At 36.0% G+C, this 16,442-nt stretch overlaps 1 protein-coding gene across 4 annotated transcripts in view; it reads left to right on the plus strand.

The window, feature by feature from the left end:
• Positions 1-16,442, plus strand: part of SESTD1 (SEC14 and spectrin domain containing 1) — a 50,928-nt gene that overhangs the window by 24,536 nt on the left and 9,950 nt on the right. For all 4 annotated transcript variants that reach the window (XM_071434822.1, XM_071434824.1, XM_071434826.1 and 1 more), the window contains 7 exons: positions 3,255-3,368; positions 4,828-4,925; positions 5,282-5,337; positions 7,850-8,061; positions 11,653-11,775; positions 15,074-15,268; positions 15,863-15,977. In XM_071434822.1, the coding sequence (XP_071290923.1) occupies positions 3,255-3,368; positions 4,828-4,925; positions 5,282-5,337; positions 7,850-8,061; positions 11,653-11,775; positions 15,074-15,268; positions 15,863-15,977 (913 nt within the window). The remainder of the gene's footprint in view (positions 1-3,254; positions 3,369-4,827; positions 4,926-5,281; positions 5,338-7,849; positions 8,062-11,652; positions 11,776-15,073; positions 15,269-15,862; positions 15,978-16,442) is intronic.

A 16,442-nucleotide genomic window follows, 5' to 3' on the forward strand; every position in this document is an offset into this window, starting at 1 on the left:
TTCAGATTCAGTAGTGTGGCTGCTCTGATATTACACACTTCAGGAAAAAGGTCCTTGTTACTGAAATTTTACAGCCTCCTGTTCTCAAGTAGCTCTTGGGATTGACTCGGTAACATTTGTATTAAAGAGTTTTTACATTTCTTCCCTTAAGAGAGAATGTAAATTTGGATGGATGTATTTAACATTTTGGGGACACTTTTACATGTCCTCTTGAATATCTAGAATTCCTCTCTCATCTTGACTTCTTCCTCTATCTCCTTGTAGATGATCAATGAAAATTACAGAAAACTGCAATGACATAGAGAGGTCAGCTTACTGCAAACAGTATTTAAGGCTTTTTTATTACAGAAGATACATGTTGCATGAGTCAAAAACATGTATTTTCACTGCTAAGAAATAGAATTTTGCACTTAAGGCACAAGACTTTGCAGTCCATGTTTTTAGCTCTGTCATTCTTCTTTTGCTTGACAGCTTTTACAAAGGTTGTTTTGATTTTATTAAAAAATACAGCACTTCTACTTTTCCCAAAGCACCGTTCTGAGTTATTTCTTTAAAGGCTTTCACAAGGGTTTAGCAGGCCAATATTGTACAGAGCAAGTTTACTGACTAGCATAGAGCAAGGATGAGAGCTGCTCCCACTTCTCCAGGTTTTCAAGAGAGCTGAGTGCAGATGATGATTCCATGACTCTGGTCAGTAGCAAACATGACACGTTTGAAACCTGCTGCCCCTGTGAGCTTATTAGCTGTCCCTGTTGTCAGAAGTGGGTGGATCAAGTGAGAAGGGAAGCAAAGATTAAAGGATTCAATAACTTATACTTTTTTTTTTTCCTGTTTTACCATCTGTCCAGATCTACATGTTTCTCCCTTGGGAAATTTAAGCTCTTCATTTTAATATCCAGCTATAATCTGCTGTCCAAAGGCTTTTACTTTGGATTATGAAAACTGCATTTTTCCCCCTTTTTCTGGAATCAACATAGTTTGACTTGGAAAAAAAGGAAAACAAAAAATCATTTCAGTTGCAAGCAAACAGGGTTATTTCTGTTTTTACAGCTGTAAATTACCTTATCTTTACCTGTGGTAATATGTTGAAGGGTGAAATTCAAAAGCAAGGATGAAACACTAATTCATAAGGGACAACTTTTTCTAGGATATGGTGTTTTGACATCTATTTTCACAAAAAGTCAAATATAATTACTCTGTTTGGATTTTGAAACATTTTGGAAGCCTGAAAGCAGAAGTTTGCTGAGCTTGAAGTAGAATTCAGATGTGTAAAAGTGAAGTGACTTCTCACTATCCACATTGCATTTTTCAACATTTTTTTTCTTCTTTGGCTCTTGGTCTGTGTACTTATGGGCTATTAATCTATAGTAGCTGATTTACTAATTTAAAGCATATAGAGGATGTTAGGTTAGTACTGCCAGGTTTAGAGCAAGAGCTTAATTCTGTTCAGGAGCCTTCATTTCTGCCACAACCTAGTCAAAAATTCAAATGTTTTCTTATATTGTGAAAAGTACACAGAGGATTTTAGCAGCTAGTCCATTGAACAGTCAATAAACAGTTTAAAAAAGAAGTGTTTTTTAAATGAGAAACCTAGAGAATGAATGGGTTTGCAAATAATGCTTTAAGTTACAACAAGGTTTATTAATGAGGTGGAAATTTTATTTTTCAGAGTTTTTCTAATAAGATGTAGAAAATTTGTGTTTTGAGCAAATCCCTTTACTGGGTGTTTATTGTCAGAAGATTATTTTTTCATATGGCTAAAATATTTTTTGTGCAGGCTTTGCTCTCTCAGAATTTTTTTATTTTTAAAAAACATCTCCCTAGTAGAAGTTTGAGGGCTATCCCTTGCCCACTCCCCTTCCTGAAGGATCTCAGTTAAAAAAAATCTGAAATAAGTGGTCTCAATGCAGTCCATCTATTTTGTCAGACTATTTGGGTCTTTTCAGAACTTGTATTTCAGTAATGAGAACCAGCTGCCCTGTTTGCTTTAGTTCCCACACCACAATGTCCATACCAAAATTAGTTGTTTTTTTTTTAATGAACTCATAGAGATGAATGTTAAAAATTACCCAAACTATTAAGTGTGCCAAAAGAAGGAAGAACAAAGGCTTTTTTTTTTTTTTCTTCTTTCTTGGATGTAGAATCCTCTGGGGTTTGGGCTGGTTACTGGCATTACCTAAAGAAACTACTAGCCAATTCCATTTACAGCAGCCATGTACCATTAAGATTACTGGACAATAGTGTGTATTTGGATGTTGCTGAAAGGTTTTCTTCTGCAATAACAGACCATTTGTTTGGAGCTACTCTGAATTCTGTAGTTTCAGAATCTGCAGGGAAATGGAACTGGAATAGAAGTCTCTCTCTAGTTAGCTCTTTCCACATACGCTTGTGCCCTGGATGATTTGATGGGTAATAGAAATTTTCTATTTTTTTCTTTTGTTTCTGGTTATATATTGCCAATATGCCTGCTTCAATAGAGAGCTTGTTTTTGGTTTTTTTTTTTTCCACAGGAGTTATTCCAGGCTTAGCATGTCATTCATCAAAGCAAGCTGTGCTGCCAACTTTTGGTTTAGGCTTATATGAATAAGGCTCATTCAGGAGCTTCTAGAATGCAGAAATGAAGGCAAGAATTTAGTTTTCCACCTAGCAGTGGACCTGTGTTTTCCTGTATGCCCTGATGTAGCTGATGAACTGGATTTGTCTCCTGGGTGAACGACTCAAGCTAAAAAGCATACTAAAATTTGAATTTTTGACTACTCATAAAGTATGATTGATCCAACTTTTGCTGAACATATTTGCACAGTAAATGCAGGCACTTAACTTTTATGTCACAAACTCACCTCTGGGACTGAAAGTATTGCCAAAAAGTGGTAAAAGTACCGAGTGCTTTGCAGTATGATAGCCTGCTAGTATATTCACTGGAAATAGATGGTGTGGTATACAACTTAAGCACAAAGCATCAGCTCCCAGCAGGATAACAGATATCCAGGGAGCACATTGCTTTTTCCCACTGTAAATGGACAAGGTGGTAGAGATGATGCACTTACAGGATTATGCATGAGGCATACACTGCATGTCAGAATTACCTGTCTGGTTGAGGCCCACATTAATTGCAAGCAGCCATATTTCATTTAAACATTTAGCAGTAAAATCTGAATCACAGAATGATCTGCTCAGTATCTCTAGGCATATTTCTCAGATACTTAAGGAAAGTATGAGCATTACCTACAAGTGACCTTTTTTTTTTGTTGCAGGTTATTTTAGTATCTGCTAACAAGCTGACACGATATATAGAACCATGCCAACTAACAGAAGATTTCGGAGGAACTCTCACCTATGATCACATGGATTGGTTGAATAAGAGGCTGGTTAGTTATCTGTGTTTTGGGGTTTGGGGGTTTTTTAATGTCTCCTTCTTGAGCCCTGAAATTTTTATTTGTGTAGGAACTGCAAAGCATGTAGGAAATTGTCACATGTGTAGTTGTGCAGTTCACTTACATGAATAGTCTTGTGGTAAGTAACACTGCCTTTACTCAGGGGATGATAAAGCTAATGCCACCAGTTTGTTGAACAACCAGTTCCTTAATGAAACTCTTTTAGTAACACTAAATCTAGAAGAGCCTGAGTCCATGGTATAGTTGCTATAAAGGGAAATTGGCTGCTGTAGGAGAAGACCAACACAAGGAGAATATACATGGACTCTGCAGTTGCTCCTGGGTTATCTCTTAGGTCTTGGTTCCTGTGGTTTTAAGCTGTCCTACACCAAAACCTCTGTCAATGCAGTTGCCCCACCAGAGCAAGAAGCAGTAAATGTCCAGGAGCAACTACGCCCTTTAATTATTGATCAGCACAAATTTAATCAGCACAATTTCTATAAGCAACTGTTGGGTGTGCCTAGCTCTTCAGAATGTTCTTAATCTTTTCTTCATTGATACTTGCTTTTCAATTATTTAAATAGAATTTTCAAAACAATCTTCATTGACACAATGTGTTCCCTTCCTGTATAATCTGTTCTTACAATGTGTGTCTCCATCTAGGAACTCCAGGTGTGTTGCAACTGCACCTGCTTTCCTCTGAAATTTTAAGTAGTTCTAGATAAGTTAAGGAAAGTTCATTGGCAAGCTATTGATTAATAATTTAATAACAGCAAAAATACCTGAAAGTTACTGTGGCTGTCACGTAAGACACCCAGTTGTGCTCAGTTCTGTTAAAAAGCAAAACCAACCTGCAGAAGTCAGGTACAGAGAAATTGTCTGAACACTGCACAGTGTCTTCACTGTACAGGTGTTATTTGAGATCAGAAACACCTGAGTTCAATGGAACTGATGAGGGTATTTTATTCTATATAATCTTTCGATATAATATAATACATTTTTCTTTTGTTTTAGTTATTCATTACAATATGGTCTATTTTAATAGTGAGTAGAAGCTGGAATCTTTACAAAATTATTTTAATCCTTCCAAGTAAGCTGGCCAGTAGTTGTGTAACATGCCTTGATTCTCTAGCATTATTAAAGGCTTAAATGAAGATGTAGAATAAATATGTCCCTAAGATTTTACAGATTTTGCAGATACCTCAATTTTTTCAGTATTTATTATATTCAGTGTAATATTTACTATCTCCCTAAGGAATCTTAGTGCTTTTAAGTGTTCTATGAACAAAACTTTGTTTTCTGTTGTTTCCTCCCTACCATCTGAATGCTGGGAAATAATTACACTTTATAGAGACTGAAGTATACTAATGGAACTACTGAATAAATTTGCACCGATGCCTTCAGTACAGCTACCTCAAATTATTTCTTAAATTAAAACCTTCTTCTTATTTAGGTATTTGAAAAGTTCACTAAAGAATCAACATCTTTACTGGACGAGCTTGCTCTAATTAACAATGGAAGTGATAAAGGAAATCAACAAGAGAGGGAGAGGTATGTGATTCACTTTTTGAAATCAATGCTTTTGGATTATAAAATTTCATTTGAATTCCAGAAAAATACTGAAAAAATTATATACCTTAAATACCTCGAAATGTGTAAAGAAATTCTAAACCTTTTTAATGTAGGCTACAAAGTATGTGAATGTGTGTGTAGATGGATGCTCATTCAACTGATTACATTCACCTCCATTTGTGTTTTGATTTAATGAGTTATAAAAGTGAGGACTTCACTGAGAAAAAGCCCTAGTCTTTTGATACCCTTAGGTAGTTCCAGCCTTAGCTGAAGTTTTTAGTGCTACTGTAATACAAATTTTAATAATTTGTTTGGTTTTTTTTTTTTTTCCAAAGATCCATAGATTTGAACTTCCTTCCATCAGTTGATCCTGAGACGGTATTGCAGACAGGTACAGTAAGTCAAAAAATTAGAATGTTGGACAGTAAAGTGACATAATTCATTTTAGGCCCCAAGTGGAAGCACAGAGGGCACAGTTGTTATCTTAGCCATCTTCACAATATAGCAAGCTTAACAACTGTAATCTTTGGGTTAAAAAAGTGATGTTAAGAAATGGAAGAACTCCAAACATGCCTTTTTAAATACTTTTTTTATAATCCCACTGACATCTTTACATTATTACCATAAGTATTATGTTTAATTTGGGGAATGCTTTGTTTCTAGCTGATTTCAATATGTTTGCCTTATAGAATGGATTAATCTCAGTAGCCACCAAATGGTTACAATATAGAAAGCATTTTCCTGCACGATTCTGACAGCATACTTGGCTTCTTGGTCTCTCCATTCAGCATTAAATGAGTTGGGATGCTTTAACAAGTTGGGTTTAGGGTGAATTTCCTATTTGCAATAAAGTATAATAGTCTATTGACTTGGACTGCAACATTTTTTTTTAATTTGTGTCTTTGTGGGATAAGTAATGCATAGTGTTACGTGGTGATCAGAGTCTGAGTGCTTAGAATTTTTACCTTATAGCCTCCTAAAGGTAATGTGTGGATCACATGAAATATTTATCACAGTGGCTTTATGTGCCCTCTATGTAAAAATTTAGCTCATCTAGATGTGGGATAATACTGGTTTGAGTTAAAATGTGGAACAAAAATTTCTTACTCTGGTCTTTGAAGCTTTTAAAATATGAAGTGTCTGTAGACAGTGTCCCTAGATTTCAGCCTAATTGTGTATCCTTGTCTAATAGTAAAGATCTTTGGACAAAACAGCACTTCAGTTTTGTGTAAGCAGATGGCTCCTTAGCCCATTAGTTTATATGCATTCTCTGTTTTCTTAATTCTGGCAATGAACTTTTTTTGGTGGTATGAAGTTTCATAGCTTCCATGGGACTGGATGATCCTTGTGGCTCCTTTCCAGCTCAGCATATTCTGTGGCTAAATCATGGGAGTTTTAAGAGGCACCCTTTCTCTGTTAGAGTCACTGTACTGAAAGGCTGAGAAAAAGAGAGATTAAACTCTCCCCAGTTAAATTCTTATCTCCTAAGGACAGTTGTAAACAGAGGGTTTAGATAAAAGGCTTCTGTCTTCCATAACTACAGGTACTGTTCTTTTCACAAGCTCCAAATCCATATATATGGATCTATGCTTCAGAGAATTTGATAAGAACTTAGTTTGAAAAGATGGTTTTACCTGGAAAAATGGTGATCCTTTGCTGCTGAAACAAGACAATAAAATTTCAGAATTACCCCAGTAGAACAAACTTGTAAAAGCCCAAGTCTGTTTGCTCTGCAGCTATCTGTGCCTATCTGTGGAGTGTTATAAAAGATGAAATCCAAGATGTTTGCACTATAGTACAGCAAAATATACTTGAATTCTTAAGACATTTTCATTTCATAGTAATATATGCTGAGTAATTTAAAGTTGTTTGCTGCAATCTTCAAAGCCCTTGGCATTTTGAATGTCTCAATAGTAGCAGTTGAACTTAGTCTTATGTTTCTGTCTTTTCCTTGAGGTATTACTATACTATTCCTCAAGTAGTAGGTTTTTTCTTTTAGTGAACTGTCGTGTTACCATATTAAGACCTGCAGAACTAATGACCTCCAGCTGGCACATTTTCTTTTTCACACTAACATCTCTTCAGTGACCAAGCACTGTTTTATTTTAACTGTTTCTCTGAGCTTTTGAGGAACAAATCAATGGTCTGGGTTTACTTGTAGTGTCGTGTTTACATACTGTGAACTTTAAAACAACAATAACATTCTTCAAACAGTTTAAGCAATAGATTAATTAGTCAAAATATACTTTTTTGTGTATATGAAAGTCACTGCACTCTAGAGAATCTGTACCCTGATATGATGCTTAAGAGCACAAAGAAAAGGGCAAGATAGGTGAGAACAGAATAGTGAAAAATTAGCTATTATTCAGCTTCACACTCTCTATGAAGGAGTTGTACTTGCTATAAAAATCCTGAAAGACAACAGAGAAATTATATAGTCAGACTTTTAGTGCCTCCAGAGCATTCATTCAGTATAAGAACATGAATTATTTGGGAGAAATACGTTGGATGCTACTCACCATTTTGAAATAAATCAGAATACTTCAGAGTTGTTTCAGACTCAGGATTATGCTTTCAATTTTCCTTACATTAATCAATGCTATTGTCAATTTAAATGTTAGTCACAATATCTCTTTTATATATCTGAAATATACCACATTTCTTTTCCTCGGTGTGTGACTGATCCAGCCCCACAAACTGTGACCAAAGCTCTGCATGAAATTGTGTCATTAAATGTGCCCAATATATGAAATATATATGAATATATATGTGCCCAATATATGAAAGATCATTAGCTGCAAAAATGCACTGCTGATGGTTTAAAAGCAGGCAATCTTACTGCTAATTTTTGTGGGGTTTTTTTAGAATCTAGATTAACCACAGCATTCTGTGTGTTCCTGAAGGTCACGAGTTGCTGTCTGAGTTGCAGCAGCGTCGGTTCAATGGCTCCGACGGAGGGGTCTCCTGGTCTCCCATGGATGATGAGCTGCTGGCTCAGCCCCAGGTCATGAAGCTCCTGGACTCCCTCAGGGAGCAGTACACCCGCTACCAGGAGGTTTGTAGGCAGCGAAGCAAACGCACGCAGCTGGAGGAGATTCAGCAGAAGGTCATGCAGGTAAGCTTGCAGCTCTCCCTGAGTGCAGTGAGGCGGAGTTTTGAGCTCAAGTCCCAGACTGTGATTTCTGCAAAAGTCAGAGGGGAGACCTTCGTGCCTCCCGTCACTTCACAACTGGCAGTGTGCTGCTTTCACACAGTGCTTTACATTGTGGCTGCCACAGTGACTTTCCAAAGGCTATTCTGGTATGTGGAAGTTGCTATAAATGTGCTCTCTTGCCTTGGGGCTGTCCCTTTGCTGGGCACGGTGGCAGTGCATGGCTGCATTGTTGGAGGTGCAAATGCCTGCCCTGCTGGCAAAGAGAGGAACGCCTTTGACTGAACATCAACTTTGCTTTGCTTCCCCTGTCCACATCATTTAAAGTTCCTGTTTCTGTAGATAAGCCATTATTTATTCCTTTATTTGCCTATGCTTGGTGGTTTAATCTAAGCTGAAGTGCTTAAACTGTCTGTATTTCAGGAACACCCTGACAAGAATGAATATATTCTTCCTTTTCAATTGCATGTTAAAGGTCATGATGAACTGGCTTGGTCCTCTGGAAACAGCCATGTAATTAGCTCTTCCAACATTTTCACAGCAGAGTCTCAGTAGAGAAAATCAAGGAAATGGAATTAATTTATTCGTCTTGTATTTATCACTTGAAATTAGATATGTGTGTTTTTAAGATTCGGTATAGTTTGAATATGCAGAAAATTGAATAGATAATTGCTTTTAACCTTTCAACATTGGCATTTCTAATGCATGAGGGGAGTGCATGTCAAGTACTTGCAGCATTGTAGATATGGGTAAAAATAAAAACTAATCAATTTTGTGATGTCTAGCATTGAAATTAGAAATCTACTGAGAAGATAATTTTAATTTCTATAGCAATTTGATTACTGTAAAAAAATCTAAAAAGCAGATGTCATTTGTTGATATATTGAGCTGGAAGTATTAAAAATATATGAGAGATTAATATAATCCTATATAGAGCATATCAGCACAGCTGTGGATATAATCAGGTGAAATTTTTTTCCTGTGTTTAAGTTTTAGTGGTTGAATAAGAGTAATTTTTATTGTATTTTGGCAAACTGACATTGTAAATGCATTTAAGTACAATAGTTTGCCATTACTCAGCCTCATTTTGCAATATTTGTAGTAGAAATAGTTACTTGTTTGCTGTGTGTACACTACAGATGTTACCTGGCAAGTGAACTGAGATTCAGTACACAGGAAGAATGTGTTTTGCTCTTTTGCCAAATGAATCAGCTTTTTTTAAAGTGTGTTTAAAAGCTTTCTAAATGCCATACAAATATTTGAGAAAAACTTACTAAATCTGGGTAATTATTTCATTTACTTTGGGTTTACAGCAAAAAAATTAGGCTAATAGAAGGAGTTAAAGGCTAAAAGTAGGAAGCTAATGATGTACAGAAGGAAGCCAGTAGAGGCAAAGTGCCATGGAATTTATTTTGACAAAGTAAACAGAAGTTGCTATATAACAGTACTTGCAGTACTTTAATTAGAGTGGGTGTTTTTCCCTGGTGTTGCTGGAGGTTTTTTTGTGCATGTTTTAATCTTCTACTAGCTTTCTTTACAGTTACATTCATATTTCATTATTTGTATATCATCTTATATTGCCAACCACTCCTGCATTGCTGTTGTGTTCCTGTTTCGATTTCACTGTTTGCTGCTTGTCCTTACTGTGGCATGCTTAGTTCTTACCCCTCTCTCAAAGCCCTCTTAATTCAAAACCAATTATGCCTTCAATATCCTACCCTCTCTTTTGAATTACTCCTTTTGCTTCTGTTCCAAGGTTTTGTTTCCCTCTCTTTTGTCTTTAATTTTGTAATGTAAAGGCTGCAGTGATTGTCAGATGTTTTGTAATAAGCAGTTTTTCTAAATGCTGCTTATTATTGTAACTTTCTAGGCTAGGATAAACTCTGGCTTTGTCCCTCCTTAGGCAGAGGTGTTAATTACTATGTTTCTAATCCTAGTTCACAAAAATAACTGTGACCTCTTGCAGTAGTCTTGTCATTAATGATTTTAAAGTTTATTTTATGAAAATTACATCACATTTTTCTGCATGTCCCCTAGTAATTCTTCCCTCCTCAGTTTAGGCATCTGTCACAAGAACAGCCATGTGCTGGCCTAAGCAGCTGCAGAGTCAATGCAGTAGTTGCTGGAAACTTGTAATGGGGAGGTGTTCTTGGCCAGATAGGGCAACTGCTAAGCAGTAGCCTTGCCCACTGTTTCAGACTTGCATGAGAACTGTCATTTCCATGTGGAAGTTTTCCAGGCCACGCTGACCTTAGAGGGGGACATTTGGGTCCCTTCACTTCTAGGTCAGCTCCATATTTAACCCATAACAGCTGTGCAGAGGTGCTGAGCGCAACAGGAAGTTTCTCTTTAAACAAAAAGAACCTGCAACTGTAGAGTCCTAATTTGTCCTAGATATGATAAAAGCAGGGAAGACTGAGAATGCTTTTGGAGCAATGAATATGCTCTGAAACAGTGCTTTGGCATGGGGCAAAAAAGGGCATTGGGAAGGCAGATATGTACTGACTCAGAGATGGAGTGAATTGAGGAGCCTTCTGTAATGATGATTGTTCTTGATTGCTGTTGCAGGGCAGTCTAGCAGCACTAGGAAAATGGTCCAATTAGTCCCTGTTTCATTTGTCTTCATGGTTGTGGGGTTACATTGTGTATTGTATTATGTTTCCTGAAAATCTGTGTGAAGCTGTTTTGTGATTGATGTTTAAACAACACTAACATTAAAGACAGGAAGCTGGCTTCCTATGCCTTTTTATTAGGGTTCAGAATCTAGAGGTATTCCTGCATTTCCTTACTTCAGGACTCCAGTACTAAGTGACTTCTGCACTTGGTTTCATTGCAGCAATCTCTGTTTACCAGATATTTAAAAATTTATCAGGGAATTTTTCCATAGATATCATCTGATAATTCAGATTTGTGTAAAGAAACCAAAATTTGAGACATTCTGCTTTGCTTTGAGTAATATTTACATGAAAAAATAGTTTCAAAATAATAATCAAAGAAATCCAATACTGTAGTCCAAAGCTGTGACCCTGCAAAGACAAATTCCATGAGATGTGGCTACAAAAACTCAGTGACAGGTTGCTGTTATTTGAATAGAGCAAGTTGGTGTGTAAGTTTAATTTTAAAACAAGTATGTATCCTCTACTTGAATGTTAGTTTATTCAGCAAAAAAAGGAGAAAGCTCTCAGGTGTGCATTGTAATCACTTGGGCAAAAAAAAATTCTGGTTTGAACACAAGACGTCCATTATCATTGTGTTTTGAGCTCTTTTATTGACAAGGGATGTGAAATGATAATTGTGTATTTGAAAAATCTTGTCATAGCTGCCACCTGTTTTTGTGGAGTGGACAGGCTAAGGTTAATGAAAAGTAGTTTCTACTTAAAACTGTGAAGGATGTGAATGGATTCAGCAACAAGATTTTTGCAGAGCTAAAAAGATCTGGTTTTTTTCATAAACCTGCTTCTTTAAATTTCTGCTTGTGTTACAAAATTCTGCTTATACCAGTCTTTGTATAATTCATTTGCTACTTTGTTTTTATCATCTTTATCTTTCTGACAGGTTGTCAATTGGCTTGAAGGACCTGGATCAGAACAGCTAAGAACTCAGTGGGGAATAGGAGATTCCATTAGAGCTTCACAAGCTTTGCAACAGAAGCATGAAGAGATTGAGAGTCAGCACAGTGTGAGATTTCCCATACCCTTTTCAAGTATCAAAATAATTCTAAATACATGTAGTTATGAGCAATGTATTTTGGTTATGAGTATCCAGGAATTTTGCACAGTGCATGATGTTCTGAGTTACAGAGGAAATTACCTGAGCAGTTATAGAGCTAATATGGTTATATTATATCTATTTGCTTTTTTTTTTCCATTGTAGAAAAATGCAGATTTCTATCTGTGATTTTTCTTGGGTTTAGTATGTTCCAGCAGTTCTTAAATTTTCATGTAGAGTAGAAGGAATAAATTTACTTTCTCCTCTCTGCCAAAATGTCTGACAAGTCCTGCACTTCTCAGGTGAATAACTTAATGTTTTTGTCTCTATTAGATTACACTTAGCAGTAGCTGAAACTGATTTAAGACTAAGATTATACTTAGCAGTAGCTGAAACTGGCTTAAGACTTTCATTGATCAAGAGTTTAGATATACTTTATGTTCATAATAACATCATGGGGATGCTGTTTTGTAACTACAGCAACTTGATGCCTTTGCTTCTAATTTTGAATACTTCCTAAGCTTCAGTAGAATTTTCTCTTTTTCCATCAGATGACTATCTATAATTATATTATGAATATTCAGTGCTCCCAAAGGGAGTTTTGCTCACAGTGCTGTTCACCTTTTCTGACTTTCTTTGATGTAGACACTGGCAATTCTGTCCACTTTTCCTAAGTTCTGTTTGCAGTAATGGCAATAAAAATAGTCACTGGGTTATCATTTTTGGATGTAATTTAAGGGGAAAAAAAACCCCAAACCTTTAGTCTGAGAAGCACAGCACCCTAGACAGCACTGGTTCTACTGACCCCACCTTCAGTGAGGATGGTTTCCTTGATGGATGCAGCAGTGTGTCTGTGTTAGGTGAAGTAAATCCCATCTCCTCTCTCTTGTCATTGCTTCAAGCTCTTCAAGCATTGTGGAAATCAGTACCTTCTGAAGGGTAAAACATCATGCAGTTGAAAACCTAATTGGAAAGGAAAAAAGCCCCACAAACACCCTAGACTACCTACTTCATTGACAAAAATAAATTCTAGTGTCTTTAGTTATATTGGTATTTCAAACTGAGAAGAGAAAGCAAGACTGAGCATACTTTGTTTTCACTTGGATATCTGTAACAGAGAGCTGTGATTTAGCTGGGGCTAAATGCAGTCCTTGAAATCATTGAAATCCCACTGAAGTTTGCAGGCTGCCCTACAGTGTGCTGAAGCACTGGCAGCATGGAACACAGCTTGGTTCTCAGGTGCTGGCAGGAGTTTGCAAAATAACAGTCAGAAAAAAATATTTTATTTTACATCAAAAGAAGTAATTGGAAGACCACTGTCCTACCTTACATTCAGATGCCTGTTCAGAGATTAAAATCATTTTTTGTCAACAGTGCTAGAAAAATGTGCTTTGCCTTTTCCTTTGATTTTAGTGTACGCTTCCTCTTTCATTGTTTTCCTGGCTTTTCTCTCCCAATAATTGAATTGACAGTTTCTATGCTTGCTTTCTTTCATCACCTTCTGTTTAATGTTGATTATAGTATTTTGAAGAGACTTGCAAAAATGTTTGATTTGTTTTGAAGATACTTTTTTACTTCAATTTACTCTGAAGTGACAAAAATAATTTCCACAGGGTGCATTTTTGTTTGGTTTTTTGTGGGGAGAGAGTGGTTGGATTTTGGGGTGGTTTTAATTTTCTGCTAGTTTTATTCATGAGCAATACACTGGAACTGTTGTTTTGAGCAGGTCTTTGCTTCATGGGTTTGAACTGTCACATACAACTGTGCCTAAGTTCTCCCATGAAAAAGATGAGAAATGCACTTTTTATACCTGGTTTGCTGGTAACTTAATTTTACTGATAGCTTGATCAAAATAAATTACTGCAACTCTTACTTTAATGCTAAAAATAAAAACTGAAAAAAAAAGGAAAAAAACCCAAAATCCCTAAACATATTAATCTATTTTTTTTACTCCTCGTATTATAGTTTGTATGTCACATTTAGCTGCATTTGTATGTTTAGTGTCAAAGAGCTGGTTTTGTGAACTGATTGTGCTGAATCTGTGTATCTATAATACACATGTCACAATGGAAGATGTTTTCACATTATGTCATCATAGTTGCCCCTTTTGGGACAGATGAGAAATTGCTTCTGCTCTTGAATTTTTGACTGATTGCTAATTTAACTTTCTCATTGCTTTCTCTTTGTCCCCTCCTTGCTCTTTTCATACTCTTTTTTTCTGTGAGCAGATGGTAGAGGCAGCTTTGGGAAAAAAAGAAAAAAAAATCAGAAAATGGATATTTATACTCCGTTTTGCATGATTTGTAAATAAATGATGCAAAAGCTGAAGACATAATTTACAAAATTCTAAACATCCCAATAGGAGCGAGATAAGAATACAAATTAAATCAAATATTGTAGGCCAATAGATGGTGCTGTTCCATAGAAATGCATAGGACACTTCAAGGTCAAAATTAGAGCTGTTGAGCAAACACATTTTGCTTTACAGGCATCTCAGTCATGCAAGATGTGAATGTGATCTGGATGTATCAAGCTGTTTTTAAATCTCACCAAATTGTTAAATATTTGAACTATTTTCCTCTGCAAATGCACCAACAGGACAACGTAACTAAATCTTATGTATGTATTCAGTAATCAAGGCATATGAAAAAAAAATCTGCACCTTTTGAGTTAAATGATATAAAGCTTTCCTTAAATAAGTAACAAGGATCATTTTGAAGTTTCTGTGCCTGGACTCTCTTTTGTTCAGAAAATAGATATTATTTCCACTTTGTCAACAGCAGTATTTTTCCTAAATATTGTAAGGAAATTTTTGCTAGTTTCAGTTATGTCACTGAAAGTAACACCTGGATAGCCCTGTGATCAGCTTTTTATAATAGCTGATCACTTGGCAAAAATGATCTCTTGTTTCAGTAGACCAGTACAGGCATTTAAGCACTAGAAATGTGCTAAACCATTTTAAAACAAATAGTGAAATTCTTCTTCTGGTGGAAGTTTGTGCTGGGACTAGGAGCCATGCATTGAACACTTCCCATCTTTCTGCACTAAGTTTTTTATAGTACAATGTGTGTATTAGCATCTGCTAAGCACTTTATTGAGAGTTGATTTGAAATCAGGAATATTTTTTCCTTCTCTGTGAGATAGTGCAATCTGTAATAACCTCCTTTTTCAATCTGATTATTTATTAGCCTGCAGTTGGATGTATACCATTTAAGAACAATAAAATGATATTTGGCATTTTTAATTCTTTATCTTCTTGTGTTTCTAGGAGTGGTTTGCTGTTTATGTTGAGCTTAATCAGCAGATAGCAGCTCTTCTAAATGCAGGGGATGAGGAGGACCTTGTGGAATTAAAAGCATTGCAGCAACAGCTGAGTGATGTGTGTTACAGGCAGGCCAGTCAGCTGGAATTCAGGCAGAACCTATTACAAGCAGCACTTGAATTCCACAGTGTTGCCCAGGATGTAAGTGTTTCTTTTTAATTTTTTAAGGCACTGTCAATAAACTACTGCCTTAGTATTGTAAATGCTGAATACATTGGAAAAATATTCAGGGAGATAAGGGGAAATATCTTGTCACTTGGAAAATGCTGTAAGTCATCATTTACTGTAATTGAAACACTGAGAAAATTGGCTCCCCCTTGTTTTAGGAGGGAAGTACTTTGTAATATGTCTTACATTTTAGTAGAATTTGAAATAAAAGGGTTACTAGTTGAAAAGTTACTTTTTTGCCCTCTTTTTTATTTAGAGGCATATGCATTAATTGAACTGGAATTGGATGTACGTTTCATAGTTTCTTTTTGTAAAATGGCGTGTTCATTTCCTATGTTTTTCTTAAAAAACAAGTAGAATCTTGGCTTCTACTCTCCCACCATCTAGGAATGTGTGCTCTTGGACTTCTACAAGGCACATGGGTCATTTATCTTGACTTTCATTTCCTCTAGCTGCAAAGAGAAATTTGAAAATTACAAATTTCCAAACATTTAGAATATTCTAGAACCAACCATGCGAAGCTCAAACTTCTTTTTAAATATCAGCATTTATGTTCTTACATTTTAGTTGTCTCAACAATTGGATGGTTTACTAGGAATGTTGTGTGTGGATGTAGCACCAGCAGATGGAGCATCAATTCAACAAACATTGAAACTACTGGAAGAGAAATTAAAAAGTGTTGGTAAGCAAGATATTTCTGCATTTCAGACACACATTCTAATAAGTGCATTGCAGGGGGAAGAAAGAGTTTTTTTTTTAAAAAATCACCAAAAAAGCAGAGGGAAAAGATCTTATGACTTCTGATTCCTCACCATGTAATGTTCCACTGAGTTATTTTGGGCTGAATTTTGTCTGGGGAAGTGATCTGGAACTGTTTTCTTTTAAAGATGTTTTGCATCTAATATATATGTTTATTATATGCCATTATCATGCATTTCATCTGTAAATAAACTTCTTTCCCCCATTAATCTTCTTTAGTGAGTTAGGATTATAATGCTTAGATGATCTTTTTGTCTCCAGAATTGATGCCTTGATGATTAAGGCTTTATCCACTCACTTTTGAAATGCTTGTACTGGGTGTTTTGCAGTAACTTTGAATGTATATGTTAATAAATGGCACATTGAAGGTTGTTACACTGTCAAGCTT

This window comes from Agelaius tricolor, unplaced genomic scaffold (genome assembly GCF_023055355.1).
Source record: "Agelaius tricolor isolate 1412-34295 unplaced genomic scaffold, bAgeTri1.0.p SCAF_10, whole genome shotgun sequence".
NCBI lineage: Eukaryota > Metazoa > Chordata > Aves > Passeriformes > Icteridae > Agelaius > Agelaius tricolor.